Source organism: Pteronotus mesoamericanus, unplaced genomic scaffold, assembly GCF_021234165.1.
Source record: "Pteronotus mesoamericanus isolate MK-2021 breed Mesoamerican mustached bat unplaced genomic scaffold, CSHL_Meso_final contig_74, whole genome shotgun sequence".
Taxonomy (NCBI): Eukaryota; Metazoa; Chordata; class Mammalia; order Chiroptera; family Mormoopidae; genus Pteronotus; species Pteronotus mesoamericanus.
This window is the reverse complement of record NW_026555247.1, coordinates 17,294,060-17,310,859: the sequence shown is the minus strand read 5'-3', so window position 1 is coordinate 17,310,859 and position 16,800 is coordinate 17,294,060. Positions and strand designations below refer to the sequence as shown.

At 43.0% G+C, this 16,800-nt stretch overlaps 1 protein-coding gene across 6 annotated transcripts in view; it reads right to left on the bottom strand.

The window, feature by feature from the left end:
- FHOD3 (formin homology 2 domain containing 3) overlaps window positions 1-16,800 on the bottom strand; it is a 427,145-nt gene that overhangs the window by 126,450 nt on the left and 283,895 nt on the right. For all 6 annotated transcript variants that reach the window (XM_054583546.1, XM_054583548.1, XM_054583549.1 and 3 more), the window contains one exon: window positions 5,643-5,884. In XM_054583546.1, coding sequence (XP_054439521.1) covers window positions 5,643-5,884 — 242 coding nt within the window. The remainder of the gene's footprint in view (window positions 1-5,642; window positions 5,885-16,800) is intronic.

The following is a 16,800-nucleotide window of genomic DNA, read 5'->3' as shown; positions in this document are numbered from 1 at the left end:
AAAGTTGGCAACATGCATTTACTAATTACTTACTAATGCCAAGTACCCAGTATGTTTGTTTTATAGTTACAGAATCACAGGGGTGAAAAAAGAGGGTCATTTAATGAAATGGTAAAGGACAGGGACCATCTGAATTCCAAAGCTAGCTTCATTATACATTAGCTGTGGGACTCTGGACAAGTTACTTCGAGTCCCCATGCCTCAGTTTCTTCTCCTTGCACATGGAGATAATAATAGTACCTACCTCATGGGGTAATGGTGCAAAATGGATTTAATACACTGAAATTCTTAGTATAATGTCTGGAAAACACTTAAGTGCTCAGTAAAGATTAGCTGATGTTACAGCTATTGTTCATATATCCATCTTTGGATTTTATGACCCGACTATTTCCATTTTATGTCAAATAGTTGGTCCCACATCCTTAAATCCTATACTGTTTTTATTTGAAAATATAAAATTTGACGATACCACCAGCCAAGAGGAGAATGTCCATCACTCCTTCTCAATTCCATTTGATCATCTGTGAACACTGGGTGAACAAGGTAGCTCTGATGAGCTTGTCCCTCATGTTCCTACTTCTCTAAACAGGTGCCTGAGCCTGCCTGGAGAATAGCATGCCAGCGGTTCTATAACCATTGTTCTATCATGCCATCTTGTTTTATGCTGGTGTCATAGTCCATTATCAATTTATGGAACGCGATGAATGTGACGCTTATTAGAAGGATACACTGGGCACCTGGGTTACTGAGAAAGGCATGAGATTTAGCCAAGCCTTTGGTTCCCCAAGAGGCTTCAGCATATTCCCAGAGAATCTGAGGTGCAAAACTTTGCTAAATAGAGTTAAAACAAAACAAAACAAAACAAAAAAAACAAAAGGACCAACTATACTATCTATGTAGTAGCCTAGAAATTTTAGAATTATATTCTCTGGGGAAAAAAAAAGTACATTTTGACTCATCAACATGAGCATTTAAGGTAGGTCCACGTACTTGTAAGAAAGTTACCCTCCTTCCAATAGCCCAGACACTCCCAATCTTGGCATCATCCTAAGGAGGAGGTAAAAATTATAACCAATTACATGCCTTCCCCTAAGGCAGGGCTCCTCAGATTCAGTATTACTGACAGTTGAGAACAGATAATCCTTTGTTGTGGGGGGCCATCCCGTGCAGCGGGGAATGTTTATGAGCATCCCTGGACTCCACCCACCAGATGCCAATAGCACTCCCCAGCCCTCTTATGACAACCAAAAATGCGAGAGGACATTGCCAGATACCTCCTGGGGGACAAAATTACCTGTTGTTCAGGACCCCTGCCTTCCAGGGCCCCTGGGACTGCTCCCAGCCTGCCTCCACGTCCCTGAGCAGCCCAACCGTTCCCAGCCTCAGGACCAAGCCCCCTTTCTCCCATCTGGCTCCACGAGTCCCCTGGTTGGACTCATCCCCTGCCTTCTCCAACCCCCTCAATATTCCACTGCGCCGTGGGAACTCATGAGCAGCCATCAGCGAAACCCCCTGTAGTCAGGCTCTCCTCATGGAATATTCCTTGTTCTAAGGACACTGTTCCCTACAGCCCTCTCACATGGCATGAAGGGTTCTTCTCTCAGACCCTACACACTCCTCTTTGCCAATTCCAGACCATTTTTCTCCTAACTTCCCTCAAGCAACCCAGCTGCTCAGGACAGGGGCTGGCAAACTACAACCTGAAGGCCAGATCTGGCCCACCACCTGCTTTTATACAGTCTGGCAGCTAAGAATGGTTTTTCACACTTTGAAATGGTTAGAAAAAAATTCAAAAGAACATTTCATGACATGTAAAGTTCCAATCTCAGTGCCCATAAATAAAGTGTCCCTGGAATGCAGTCATGCTCATTTGTTTACCTGTTGACTCCAGCTGCTTTTATGCTACAAAGGCAGAACCCAGCCGAGTAGCTGCAGCAGATGCTGTCTGGCCTACAAAGTGTAAGACATTTACTACCTGGCCCTTGGCAGAAGAGGGTTCCAACCCTTGGCTTTGAGGCACATGGCAGTAGTGTGCACCAGCCACTCCTAACCCGCTGTCATCATCTGCAACCTGCCAGGTCACTCTTCCATGTGTGTCAAAATATACACACGGCTGAATGCTGGACGGCACAACTGCGAACATCAGTGAATGAATGAAGCTCAAAATTACCTCTAAGGGCTGGAATGTTGTGTGGAAATCAACAGGATGAAATTTAAAGTTCATGTATTAAGTCCCATGCAATGCTCATTACCAGATAGACAGACTATCTATCTACCAGATAGATAGAGCAGGAGCAAGGCCTGGCGCATTGACGGAGGTAAGAAACAGGATAAATAGGAAAGCATTATGGGGAAATATAATAGAACACTAAGCCAATAATAGAGCTATAACATTATGGAGCAAATTTAGGTCAAATGGCCTTCCTAACAAGCAGGAAAATACAAGGATAGAATGCGGGGCCTTGGTGAGGAGAGTGCCAGAGCCTGGAGGGCACAGAAAGGGCTTCTGTGCTGGGCGAGACAGCCTGGAAGGCTTCTGAGTCCTAAGATTATACACTATTACAATCTAAGCCAGAGACACTGGTTCTTTTGCTGATTAGACAGTAAAAATAAGTTTTCTTGGAAAAAAAATGGAAATGGCAACATTTTTGTCCCTTTCAATCAAATCTGTAAATTTAAATACAAAGATGAAACACACATAGTCACAAAAGACACTTGTAGGTGCCAGATGGCCAACTGACATAACTTATTTGGTAAGCACTTCGTGAGACTTGGTTTCTATTTCTTCAGAAACCAAAGCAAAGCAGTATGAGTGTAGAGTTGTATCAGTCCTTTGAATTAAAGCACATGGTCCAGCATGCCTAAGTCTATAAGGAGACCTGAAGATGTTCTCCTTTTCAGCTCTTTGAAGTTTTATATTTATCCTTAATAGAAACACATCTACATGGTATGTAAATAAAATTCTCTCTCTAAAATGTCAGAAGTGTAAATCTCATTCAATGACTACATTTAGGAATTATTAGTTGGGAAGTGGTTTTGTCCAATTTAGACATTGAAAAGCAAAGACCAAAGGCTTGAATTTAATCCATGGCTCAGCTGCTTAGTCCTGTGATTCCTCTCAAGGCACCAACCCTCTGACTGTGTTTTCACTTGTAGAAGGAGGACAATGCTGCTTATCCTGCCTGGATCCTACAGAGGAACAATGTGAGAATTAAACGATGTAATGGCCTAATGATGTACAAGGGCCAACTCAGGGCAGAGTGCCATATGCATTTTAGGACATAATGAATCTCATTCTAAACTTTAACATTTTTATCTTCTTTTTAAAGATATCAGCATTAGTTGGGTTACAGAGCTATAAAATCCGGCCTGAAATTCCTCCTGTGTGGCATATGCGGGCATGTTGCTATAAGTTAGCAACAGCTTGGGCCAGAACATTCAGGTAGATGAAGAGTAATCTAGGTCAGGCATGCTTCTGTGTCTTTCAAGGTCTACAGGGAATCTAACACAATGAATTACTTCATACTAAGGTAATGTTTAGAGGCACAGATGTTGAGCAGGTGACTGAGCTATGCCTGTGGAGATCATTTCCAATTTACCTTCTCGTCGCCCTTTCCCTCTGTCCCACTCTCAGCTCTGCCAAAATTGTTCTGTCGTTTGGGGCCATCCGGCAAAATCCCTTCAACGGGCCTTGTGGATGAAGCCACATCATAATCATCAACCTGTAAGGCCTCATCTGCCTTTATAAGCTAGAAACTTTATTTTTCTAAAAAAAAAAAAAAAATGCTACAAAATTTACATGAAGGTGATAATTTTGGTAAAATGAAAAATCAGCTCTGTTTGAAAATACTGAGATAGCACCACACCTGGAGCGGTGTCTGTGGTCTCCCCCTTCCAGGTCCCATCCAGCCTGGCGCCTCGAAACTGTGAGCTGGGCCAGGGATGGCCCACTCCACTGCTGTTACCTACCACAAGGCACTGTCATCTGAGCTCACAACACGGGGACCTTTGAAAAGTGTAACAGCAAGAAATAGAACAGAAACAAACATGACACAAGTCAGACAGAGCAAAAGGTCACAAAGTGCTGCAGTAATGTCTCCTAACTACCATTCTCAGCATCTTTGGTGGTGTTAAATACAGATTTTTCAGCCCATTGTGTACACTTTCTTCAACTCTCTCCATGTTAACTTTTCAAGCTTAGTAGATGCAGCACCGGAGAGAGCTTCAGGGGCCTTTGAGCACGGCCAGAGTTTCTGGAAGATATTAGATCGCAAAATGCAATGTCAACGGTAGGTGTTCTCTTCCATCAATCTTTTTAGGAGTTTTAGTCTTCTTTTCACTGAAATAGAGCTTGTTGTACACAGACACTCAGAAACAGAAACACCAGAGCCTACTTGGAAGAGAAAGGTGACAACGTGGACCCTGCCTTGCACATCACTCTCAGACCAATCCCTCCACCTCCTGCAATAGAAGGCACCCAAAGGCATGGCCTGGTTTGCACTGCAGTCATTCCATGAATATCAGACCCCTCAGGGCACTTCTCAGTGGTGGGGGTAGGTGGTCCCTTAGGGATGGAGAGAAAAGGACATATCTTGATCACTCATTTAAGGTCATCCAACTTATTCCGAGTTATGTTCTTCACCATGCAGCCTCCTGACCTACATATGGCTCCCGGGTGGATCTCCATGATGGGGGCAAATGCTCCAGCCAAATGCTGTGAGCAGGGCTTCCACCCTGCAGGCAGCAGGAAGTGGTGCACTGGCAACTGTATCAGTCAGCCCGGCGGACCCAGTTGGCACAGCCTGGCCCCCAGAGCCCCATCCTTCTAGTGCTCCGACAGCATCAGGGAGGCAGAGCTGGCCCAATCCCAGGGCAGCATCGCACGGCCATCCTTGTGCTGCACCTGTGTTTTATGGAACCTCTTCTGAGTTCCCTTAGGTTTTGTCAAACTTTATATTTTGGATATGTATAATTTCTCGTGGGACTGTCAACCTATCTACTTCTTCCCATCTACTTTCCTCATCCTTACTTTCTCCCAACCCAGATTTGAGGTTCCTAAGGACAGAGATCATACCTTTTCCATTTATATATCTTCATGGTTTCAGATAGTCCTGGCCTATAACAGACACTTAAGAAAAATGTTTGCTGTATGACTGACTAAATAAATGATAACATTTGTATTTACTGAAACTTTATATAGAATTATATAGTTTATATTTATGTATGTGTATTTTGAAACTCCTACAGATTTGCTCTATTTAACTAAAGCATTGTCATGTGTTATCTCCAAACTCTTACAAGGTCACGTGTATGTGGTGGCATTTATTTCTAGGCCAAAGCTTTGTGTTTTGGATTCTTTACCATATAATTAAGCAAAGCTTTTCTAAACAGGTGTTAACTGAGATATTAAATCATATAAAAACACAAGGGGGTAGAGAAGAGTTCATGGGGTCAATAATGAACAAATCTGTGCTTGTCACTAGGACCACCTTGCTCTGGGTAGCTCCATGGCAACTTTGGGTGGTGTTTTAATGGTGGAGAAGAGGCAGGAGAGTACGTGGGGTGGGGTGCGGGCACCAGTGGGGTGGGGAACTCCCTTCCTACCGTCTCTCGTCCCTCCCCACCGCTGGGTGAACACTTACTTTTCACGGAGATCTCGCACTTGACAGGGCTGGAAGCCTGGAGCAGACTGGGAGCAGGGACTGGTGGGAGCTGACAGAGGACTCTTGATGCTCTGCACCGAGTGCCTGCGGCTCCGCCTGCGGTCCAGGCCCCGGTGCTCAGCTCCGCTGCCTCCGGAACACATGCTGGCCCTCCTCCGGTCCCGGCGCCCACTGAGTGGTGGCTCAGCTGTCTCATCACCATCCTCGTGCCGGAGTGCCACCTGCAAAAGCAGAGAAAGCCTTCGATTCTTTCCTAGCCCCTAAAGGAGACTGTGCACGTCAAGCTCACCCCATTCCGTGGCCGTAGCTTCTCCAAAAGGCCTTCACAGCCAGACTGACCCAAAGCACAGTCTGCAGACTGAAAGATGCCTGCCACTGTGTATTTACCCAATCAAATGCACACTGAAAAGACAAGTATCCTGAATAGGTCTAAGAAATGTTTTGTATTGGATGGCATTTTTACCCTGGAGCTCAGCTTTGTCATTTCTCTAGGCCACCCTTTGCTTTTCTCTGGTCCAGGAGGCAGATGTCCTCCTGAAGCCCAGTGGCAGGAAGCCTTCAGGCTCCTCATGGTTCCTGAGCTTGCTTTCCCAACGAGAAAGCTAAGCACAGCAAGGACTCTGGTCAGAGGGGAGAGCCACAAGATCCAGGTGAGGGGAACCAGCCTCATCCGCAGACCTTTTTCAGAGACCTAGTGCCGTAGAAGGTACTACCTGGTTGCAGAATCTCACACAGCTCTGTTGTTAGCAACTACCCTCAGCAGCCTGGTCTCAGGGTTGGGGGTGGAGCCTAGAGTTAAACTAGAAGCGTGCAAAATAGATACCAGAAATAGACCTGACCCCAAGAATAAAATTTTATAAAAATTTCCTCTTAAAAGTGATGCATATTTGTGCAGGAAAACAATGGGCTTACACTTTGTCACTCACACCCTCCTCCCCTCTTCCAAGCGCTATTTGGTCCTGCTCCTAGTCGATGCCCTTTCTAGAGGCCCAGCTGGACCATCCCTAACCTTGCTCTGTCCTGGATCCCATCCCACAGCTTGTTCACCTCACATCAACACTAACGATCTGAACTGGGCATAGCTCTGCTCCTTTTCCACGCTCACTCTTCGCAGCCATGGGCTAACTCATCTTTAGCTCCACTTTCCTTAATGTTTTTTTTATGCCTAGCTTCTCTAAAACTGGACAGTAAGAAGAGCACAGGTTGTCATTGACTAGACTTCTGTGTGCAAGCTGGCTATGCCATGAACAAATCTGGTGTGGCCTGCAGCAAGTTACCTGCCTTCTCTCTGGCCCACCAAATGAGGAAAGTAAGTACCACATTTGCAGGTTTGTAGTACAAATAACATATATGAGGATAATTTACATAAAGCAGCTAGAGTGGGGCTTTCCCTGTGGCTGGTACTCAATAAATATGACTCAATAACCTATGCCCTTAGATGAAGGGGCATAGGATGCCCACCAATTTCTCCATTGCACAGACCTGGCAAGTCAGTCACCTTGAAGCCCAGGTAAGCCAGGCTCCACCAAGTCTAGCAGTCTCTCTTACGTGGCAACCATGGAGACCCATAGTCTCATGTCCCCAAAGGTGCAAGTGATCCAGCCTTCGGGTGTTCTCAGTCACTTCTCACAACTTGGTCCTGATATAAGAATGGAGAAGTAACATACAGACACAGAGAGATAATCATACCATATGGCCTTGATATCACCTATTTATCTACAGAAAATCTGGCTTCTGCAGAATCAGTGGTCCCCTATGTCCAAAGTTTCGGCAGCAGTGTTCATCAAAACAAGGTGAGCTTGGCTGAGTCAAGGCCAGGTTGGCCACTCTCCTGCTGGTCCAGAGGAATGAGCTCCTGAGAATGTGGCCTTCTTCACAAGAGTGAACCTTCCTTTATCTTCTCCATCTCCAGGTTCCTCTAGCTTTTGCCTTTGGAGAAGGTGAACTAAGCGAAAGCTCTTCTGTCTCTCTGCCAGATACATTTTATAACAAACTCTCAGACACATAAAGGCAACTCAACACTATTTTGACTATTCTGTGCCTCTGAATTTACTAACCAGACATAATTTGGAGAGGTTTGAGGTAAGAACTGATATGAGTTCAGGAAAAGCTCTATTGTTATAAAATCTCATTGGAAAGTCTGTTTCCTAGGGTTCCTCTCTCCAGTTTAACTGCAAGAACCAAGAAATCATACATTTGGTTTACCATCTCAACTTCAACACTTCAAATGGCATTTTATGCGGAAAATTTGAAAATGATTTGTACCTAACCAAGGACAATATTTTTCAGTATTTCTAGACAATTGCTTTTTTTTCATTTTGAGATATAAAAATTCTAGACCATTCGAACTTATTCTGACCTGAGGTATTGATTCTGCTTCTTATTAAGCACACATTTGGAATAACAAGATTAGGGGCTAAAGTAGAGTTCAGCTATTTCTAATTCCTGTCTAACCTCAGAGATCCAAAGATCAAATACCAGTCTGCTCACAGTTCCTTTCAGATGCGCACACTGTGTGTACAAAGTAAAATCCACTTTAACTGCCTTTTGTCAAGGAAGATAGACAATCAGAGAGTTGAAATGAAAATTCTAGAAAAATTACCAAACACCACCATAAAATGGAATCCAATGGGGGATTTTCTAATGTTCAGATCTTCAACAGAACATCTATTTCCTTAAAACAAGAAAAGAGTGCGTGGAGGGGCGAGAAGGCCCAGAGTCCCAGCTGAGCCAACAGCAGCCTCGGGCTTGGCAGGCAGGAATAGTCTAACATGAAACTTGGGGCTGGTGTTAGCTCGTGGTTTTGTTTTACAAGATGAATCCTAGATTCAGCAGTGTCTGCTGATGGCAGGAAGAGAGATTTTACTTTTACATTAGGGCCACAGTGGAAGCTCCAAATTCTTCCAATTCTAGAGAGCCCTACAGATTCAAGTCAAGGACCTTAAGAGCTGGAAAACACCTGGAGAGACCAAAACTCACTACGAGACTTATTCATAATCTGTGGTCACAAATCTAATTAACTGTACATACCACAAGTGCCCTCCATGAGAACACAAGGTGAAAGCAATTCTGTCCCAAAAGATTTCCAACTTCCCCCAAATGATGGAGTTTGCTGGATGCCTGTCAGATGCCTCCTAACTCTTTTAATTAAATGAGGAACAGTGTTTGTAAACTAAAACTCAGATGAGAAGCACACGGATTCCAGGGCCCAGCACTGACTGCTTGTTGACCCCCGCCTCCGCCCTGTCCCCCGACTGGGAAAGCAGTTAGGAGCAGCTTCAGGAGGCTCCTGTGACCTTCCACCAGTCTTTGAGGCCACTGAATGATCTGGGCATTCTTTCTAACATTTTACTGCGGAAATCTTCAAAAATACACAAAGTACGTTGAAGAGTATTAAGACTGTGATGTGTTCAACACCTGTGATAGTTCAGCAGTGATCTGCTCCTGGCCAATGTTGCTTCATTTACACCCCACCCCTTGTGTGCTCCCGACCTCGCACAGCCAGTTTTTTGAGGTACATATTTCAGTATATATTCCTAAAGATAAGGATTTCTAAACACCATAACCACCATACGCTATCCTACCTAAAATAGCTTCTTAGTATTATCTAATATCCAACAACCTGAACAAACCTGATGGAAGCCAAAGCTATTAACATTTCTTTGAGTTTATACTGTTGCGCTACTACTACTAACATCCATGGTAGGCAGCCATCTTTACATAACAGATGCAACCCTTTTCCATATTGCTATGCCACATCTTCTTTTATTTCATATGCAGACAACTTGATTGAGTTTCTAGGTGAAATGGATGCCTGTGCTGGTACCATGTCACAATGGAGCTGTGCTGATGATAGGTTGTGGCAGACTGTACCAGTGCTGGGCTCCCAGGGAATAGCACTTCCTGTCTCTTTATCCTTGGGAAGCCCTCTCCTATGCTGAGTCTAGGATTATCCACGTGACTTCCTTTGGCCAATGGGGCATCAGCAAACACGATACAAACAGAAGCTTGGAAAGTGTTGGTGTTTTTGGACTTGCCCCTCTGAAATGCTGCTATCATGTGAAGACGTGCAGGATAGCCTGGCCCAGCCAACAGCTAGCATCAAATGCCAAACCAGGAAAGCAGGCCATCTTAGGCCACTTAGCCCAAGTCCAGCCATCAGATGATGGCAGCTGCATGTGAATCTCTCGGCTGAACCAGGTCTGAATTTCTGACCCACAGAATCATGAGCAACACTTGGTGTTTCAGGCCATTAAGTTTTTGGCGTATTTGTTATGGCCAAGAGCTAACAGATACACATTTTTTTATCACTTGTGACAAAGAAGGATCTTAAGAGATTAGGCCTATTAGTGAATTATTTCTAAAAGTACAAATTACTCCTCACCCCCAAAGTCTCCAGCCTAAAGATGCCTTTACTAGGACCACATTTTGAGAATCCATAGTTAGAACACAATATCTGACAAGAGATTTTTTATTTTGATTTGTGAATTTACATATTTATAAAATTATATGAAACTATAAAAATTGAAATGAATGAAACATAGATTAAGTCACCTTTCTGAAATGGAATTAATTACATGGAATTGGGCCTGTCCCCAGAAAGTCCAGGACATATGGTCACCAGACGTCCTCTACTATTAAGAAGAATTCTAGAAGCCCAACCGTTTTCTTCAAATGCTTAAAAACATTCATAGAGGAAACGTTGGCTTTGTCTATAGGCCTCCTCGCTGCCCCTGTGTATACTGAACTTAGTTGTCCTGTGGCAATAAATATTATTTTAAAACTACATTAGCTTTCAGGACAAAAGAAAAATCCTGACTTCACCGATATAAAGCACTCAGTTGTCACCTGGAGTTATTACTCAGGGCATCTTCCCTCTTAAGGTTAGCTGCTTTTTTATTAGATCGCACCCTTCCTCCCACCCAGCATCTGGCAAACACTGTGGTAAAACATGGGATATTAAAAGAGACCTTCATTTGAGCACGTACTGAACTACTCTGGGCAGGTGCACTGATGGACACTGGATCTAGAGAGAGGAATGAGACATATGATGTGGAGTCGCTCAAAGGGAAACAGACAGGCAAGTACATCCTGAGGACTGTTCAGTCCAAGGGGTGGACATAAGCAAGTGCTCTTCCATGGATTATGAACCAAGTGCAGGGGACAAGCAGCAGGAGCTCCTTTTACCTTGCCAAAAAAGACCTCATGGACCAGGGCCACCTGGGGGTACCCCTGTAGGAGGCATAGGAGTTTGCTGATTTGAGAACTGGAAGGAGGAGTTTTCCAGGCAAAGAAAAGAGGATGGATAAAGGAAAGCTCCCCAAAGACCTGTCTCTTACATTCAAGACACAGGAGATGTTGAATGTGGCTGAACCTTCAGATACTTCTTAGGAATGGCCAGAGGAAAGGTCCCAGGGGTATGAGGCCACACAGTGAGTAGGCCCTTGCACAGTTCAAGGAGTTTGGGCTATATCCTGCTGGCCATGAAAAAACTTTTTCATTCATTCATTCTCTCTTTCTTTCATATATTCATTTACTTACTCACTATTGTTTGTTCAACAAAGAAATGGAAGATCCGACTTTCAGGAGAATGCCCTTGTTTTTAGCTGTAGAGAGTAGTTAAGGAGGAGGGAGCGGAGAAGGCCCCCCAGGATGTAGCCCCTGCAGGAAGCCAGCGTCGCCGGCCCTGCTTTGGTTGCTTTCCCAGGCCCTATACTCCAGCCACACCAATGTCCTTTCGACCCTTCACACCTGCCGAGCTGCAGCTCTTCTGCTGCTCTCCTTTACGTCACTGTCTCTCTTTAGGCCATCGTCTCAGATGGGCCTTCCTCATCCACACCTCAGTTTCTCACCCCACCTCATCCTCTTTTCTTTGTAGACATGCTCACAATCTCAGATTCTCACCTTATCCATGTACTTTGTCACTGTATACACCCCATTAGAATGTGCACTCCTTCTGGACAGTGCCCTTATCTGTCTGGGCAGCTGCTGTGTTCTGGGGCCTAGGGTAGTGTCTGGCACATAGTAGGGGCTCAGTAAAATTCTGTTGAATGAACCAATTCACAGAGGAACAAATGTGTAAGAAGATAATGCTGTAATCCAGCCAAGAAACAATGAGGGCTAAAGCTAGGGGAATAAAGAAAGTACAATTTTCAGTAATCAGAATTCTAAGTGTAGGGACAGAGGAAAGAGAAAAAAGTCCAGAGTAGCTCCAGATTTGTAACTTGGGAGACTCTGTCTTTTGTACAGCTGGAGAAAGGAACAGATTGTACGGGATTTTTATTTCTGGCATGTGAGAAAATAAAGGCTTCATTTAGAGCTGGTAGCATGCTATGTGCGGCTTCCAGGTGATCATGTCGCATATAGTTGAAGCTCCCCCGCACCTTCTATGTCTCCAGAGCCATTACATTTAGCTGCTGGGGGAATCGGCTACCTGCCTGTCTCAGACTACAGAATGGAAGTTCTTTGAGGCAGAGACAGACCTGCTATCACTGTATCTTCAGACCCAACAGAGGATGTGGGCCCCATAGAGTGGGCCACAAATCAATAAATGTAGTGCAAGAAGACAAGCAGGCAGAGGGGCAGGCAGCCGTGGGTCTGGCTGAAAGCTCAGGTCCAAGATCAGCCATCAGCCTCCAAGGCTGCTAAACTCACGGTGTAAGTCATAGGACAGGCCATATAGACTGAGAAAGGAGGTCTGAGGAAACCTCAACACTGAAAGGGAAGGGACAGAGAAGAAGGATCCAGGGATGCCACTGAAGAGAAACAACAAGAGAAGTGCCCTGGAGACAAACCACAGACACAGCACTAGGAGTACACTGTACAAGAGCAACATATAAGAGAAGTGTCATGATTACTAGCATTGTTTTTTTATGATGCTAGCATAACAGTATTGTTCCAGCTGCTAGAGATGGCAAACAAAAAGGAGGAGGGGAAGGTAGGGGGAGGGGGAAGGGGAGACCAATCTTACTTATGAACACTTGTGTAAAAACCCTAAATAAATATCAAACAGAATTCCAACAGCACATTTTTAAAAAGAACACATCATGACCAAGTGGGTTATATTCCAGGAATGCAAGGATGGTTAACAGATGAATAGGAATAAATTAAATATACAACTCAAAAATCTAGGGAAAAAACAACAAACTAAAATAAAAATGTATTGAGTCACAAAACAGAAAAGCAGCATAAATCATACATAAATCAAAATTATTATTTGAAAAAACCCAATGAAATAGACAAAACACTACTTGATCTAGAGAAAAAAAGGAAGAAATAACAAACACAAAAAGTGAAAAATAACAAAGGGAAAATCTTACTGACAAAGAAGAAATTAAAAACACTCATAGGAGACTATATATTTCTTTGCTAACGAATTTAAAAATCCAGATGAAATGAATTTTCAAGGAATTATAATTTAGCAAAATTGATCCCAGTAAAGACAGGAAATTTAAACAGATTGATTTCCATAGGAAAAAAAATATAGTTATCAAAAATACCCTCTTGTCCCCAACACACACACACATATACACACTTTCCCAAGGGAATTCTATTAAACCATCAAAAACCAGAGAGAAGAGAAGAGAAAGAAGAAAAACTCCTAAATATTTTTACAAAGCAAGAATAAAACTAATAGTTATAAAAAGTGATATGTGAGCGTGTACACACAAACAAAGTACAAGAACACTCATGATAGCATTATTGCGGCAATGGAACTGTTAACAAGACAACCTCCATCAAGAGCAGAGCAGATAAACAAATTGTGATTATGTTCATCAGCAGTGAAAACGCACAAACTAGAAAGTCATATAACAACATGGGTAGGACTCAAAAACATTAAGCAAAAGAGAAAATTCTAAAGGATACAAATGACATGCTTCCCGCTTCAAAACAGACAAAATTAAACAATATGTTGTTTAGGGGTATAGATTAGCATGAAGGAGTTAAAACAGCTGGCCTCTGATACTTCACCCCTTTTATAGGCGAGATGCTTCTGAGGAAAGAAAGAAGGCAAGTGACCCCATCTAATCTCTTATAAATAGGCTAATAACTAGACTATCTAATAAACAGTCTAATGGTATTTGCTAAAATGAGAGTTCTTATTTCTGGATTGTCCTTAGCAATATGTTCTTGGCTAAGGATTACTTACAGTAAATAGACCCAGAATTTATAGATGTACGAGCCCTGACTCTCTGGGCTTTGCAGTAGACATGTTTCATAACTGAATACTACTCACTGGGTGAGAAGACCTGTGAACCTCACTTGGAGACTCTGTTTCTTGTTCTGAGTCAGACAGCACATGTCTGATGCAAGAAGACAGGACCTGTGGGTCACAAAGGATGTCCCAGACCACTCCCTGATTCTCTACACTTCTACTGCCCTGAATTCTCGAAAGTATTAGCATGGGTAGATACTGGGTAAGATCCCTGATTTGTCAGTTCTGATTTAATAATCTGATCCTTTGTGTTAGCTCACAGAATAAGCTGTTTTCAGGTTAAATTATAAAGAAAAGCAAGAGAACAGTGCTGGGTAGTAGTCGGACTGCCAGAAAGAGCTACAAAGGATACTTTCAAGTTATTATGAATAAGACTGATGAGTCAGATCAGAAGTAGAGCAGTACAACTCATAGAATAGGGGAAAAATATGTTAAATTTTATATCTGACAAGGATCTAGTATCCAGAATATCTATATAATTATTACAACTCAATAGTAATAAAACACCCAATTTAAAAATGAGCAAAAGAAATGAATAGTCATATCTTGACAGAAAATATGCAAATGGCCAATAGGCACTTTGAAAGATGTTCAACATCATTAGTCACCAGGAAAACGCAAATCAAATCAAAATGTATACCACTTCATGCCCACTGGGATGGTTAGAATTTAAAAAGATGGACAAAGAGAAGCATTAAGGAGGATGTAGAGAAACTAGAACCCTCATTATATGCCTGGCAGGAGGGTAAAATGGTGCCACCATTTTGGAAAACAGTCTAGCTGATCCTCACATAGCTAAACAGTTACCATATGACCAGCAATTTCACTCCTACATATATACCCAAGAGGATTGACAATGTACATACACAAATGTTCATAGCAACATTGTTTATAATAGTGGAAAGATGGAAATAAGACAAATGTCCATCAGATGGTGAATGGATACACAAAATGTGACATAGCTGGACAATAGAGTATTACTACAAAAAGGAACAAAGTACTAATACATGCTACAACATGGATGAATCTTAAAAACATGTTAAGTGAAAGCTAGTCACACAGACCACATGTTGGTTCCATTTATATGAAATGTCCATTTATATGAAAGAAAAGACAAATCTGAACAGAAGAGAGGAGATTAGTGGTTTGGGGGTAGGAGGTGTGGGGGGGCAGAGAGGAATGAAGAGTATCTGCTAATAGGCGTGTGGTTTCTTTTGGGGGTGATGAAAAATTCTGCAATATGACGGTGGTGATGGGTATGCAATCTGGTGACTATATTAAAATCCATTGAATTTACACTTTGAAATAGTTACCTTTATGATATGAGAGTGAAATCTGGGCGGCGGGGGGTTGGGGGGGATGTGAAAGAAAATGTAAAACACTGCTGATACAAAATCCTCAGGGACAGCCTGGTTCACTCCATTATTATGGGTAAGCTTGGGCCTAAACGAATAAACTTTCTTATTCAAAGTCATACCGGCCAAGGGGAAATGTGTTTCCAGATTCTGTCCCCCACTAGCCATGAAAAGAAATTGTGATGATGAGGCTTAGCAATAAGTAATTTGCTAGTCCCAAAATATGCTCTAACCTTCATTTAGAGCCCAGACAATAGTCACATCGGATAAATATCAATAACTTTAACAACAGTGGGCATTTGACCTAAAATTAACCCACTGGGAGCAGTTAGAACTCAGGAGGCCCTGAAGCCATGATGCATAACCCAAAGCATCATCAGTGCTCCACGGGCACGTGGACTCTGCAACTGTACAGGGCTCCGCTGTCATGCTCAGCAGGGCTCTGTGTTTGGCTTAACGCTCTGCTTTCACCATTTTGAAATTCTTATAAATTTTAACTTTAAACTTGTGTTTTACAAGTGAAGTCCAGTGCGCCAATGGGGCATGGGCATGCAATAGAGAAGTAGGTGCAATATGCATGTCTGCCATTCCTCGCACCCAGGGCACTGAAAGTGAGTGCCAGGAGAGTGCGGTACACCTCTGACTGGCTGAGCAGAGTCACTGACAGCCCCGGAGGCCACACTTTCCAGGTAAACGAGAACTTGCTTTACATGACGAGAGATGGCAACCCAAGGATCCTATCCCATCCTTTCTCAACAGTGTTACGTTTTTCCTGTGTTAACCAGCCATGTAGGCTGAAATGACGACATAGGGAAAGTGAGAAGACAGGAGAGCCCACAGCCCACAGTTCCTTTTCCTTTTAGCCTTCCTTACTCATCAGTAAGTTGAAGGTAGAGTGTTGACAGATTGAACACATATCAAGAAGTGAAGTAAAAATAGCTGAGTTAGTTTTGAACAGTGTTTCCACTCTTCCGGTAAGAACAAAATACCTGTGCCTGTAGGAGTAACAAACTACCGGATTTTGCTGATTCTGCATACAGGTTAAATGCCTTTATAATTGTATTTTAAACTGGCATTGGACAATATGAATATGAGCAGTAAAATTCCTGCTAATACTTTTAAATTTTAATGTTTCTTTCCTTACAATGACATGAAATAGCAAACTTTTTAAAAACAAACATAATCACAAGGTGAGAGAGACTGGGGAAGAAAGTAAAAGATGTTTAGTATCTTTAACAGCAGTTTTTTCCATTTTACTTTGTTCTACAAATGATGTAGCAGGCCCTGCCTGAAGATTCATCCCTATCAGATATAAGAACCATGACCTCTATCTGCCTGTCTGTCCTTGTTTCTCTGTCTCTGGCGCGCACGCTCTCTCTCTCTCTCCCTCTGTCTCTCTCTCTCTCTCTCTCTCTCTTTCAGCCTGAATGAAAGTACTGCTGGTAGAATGCATATTCTTTAGATTAAAATAGGAATAACTAAATAAATGAGCAAGCTACCAAGTTTCTGCTTGATTAGTGCTTCTCGCACTGGGGTGTACGTCCCAATTGCCAGGAGGCCTGTACAG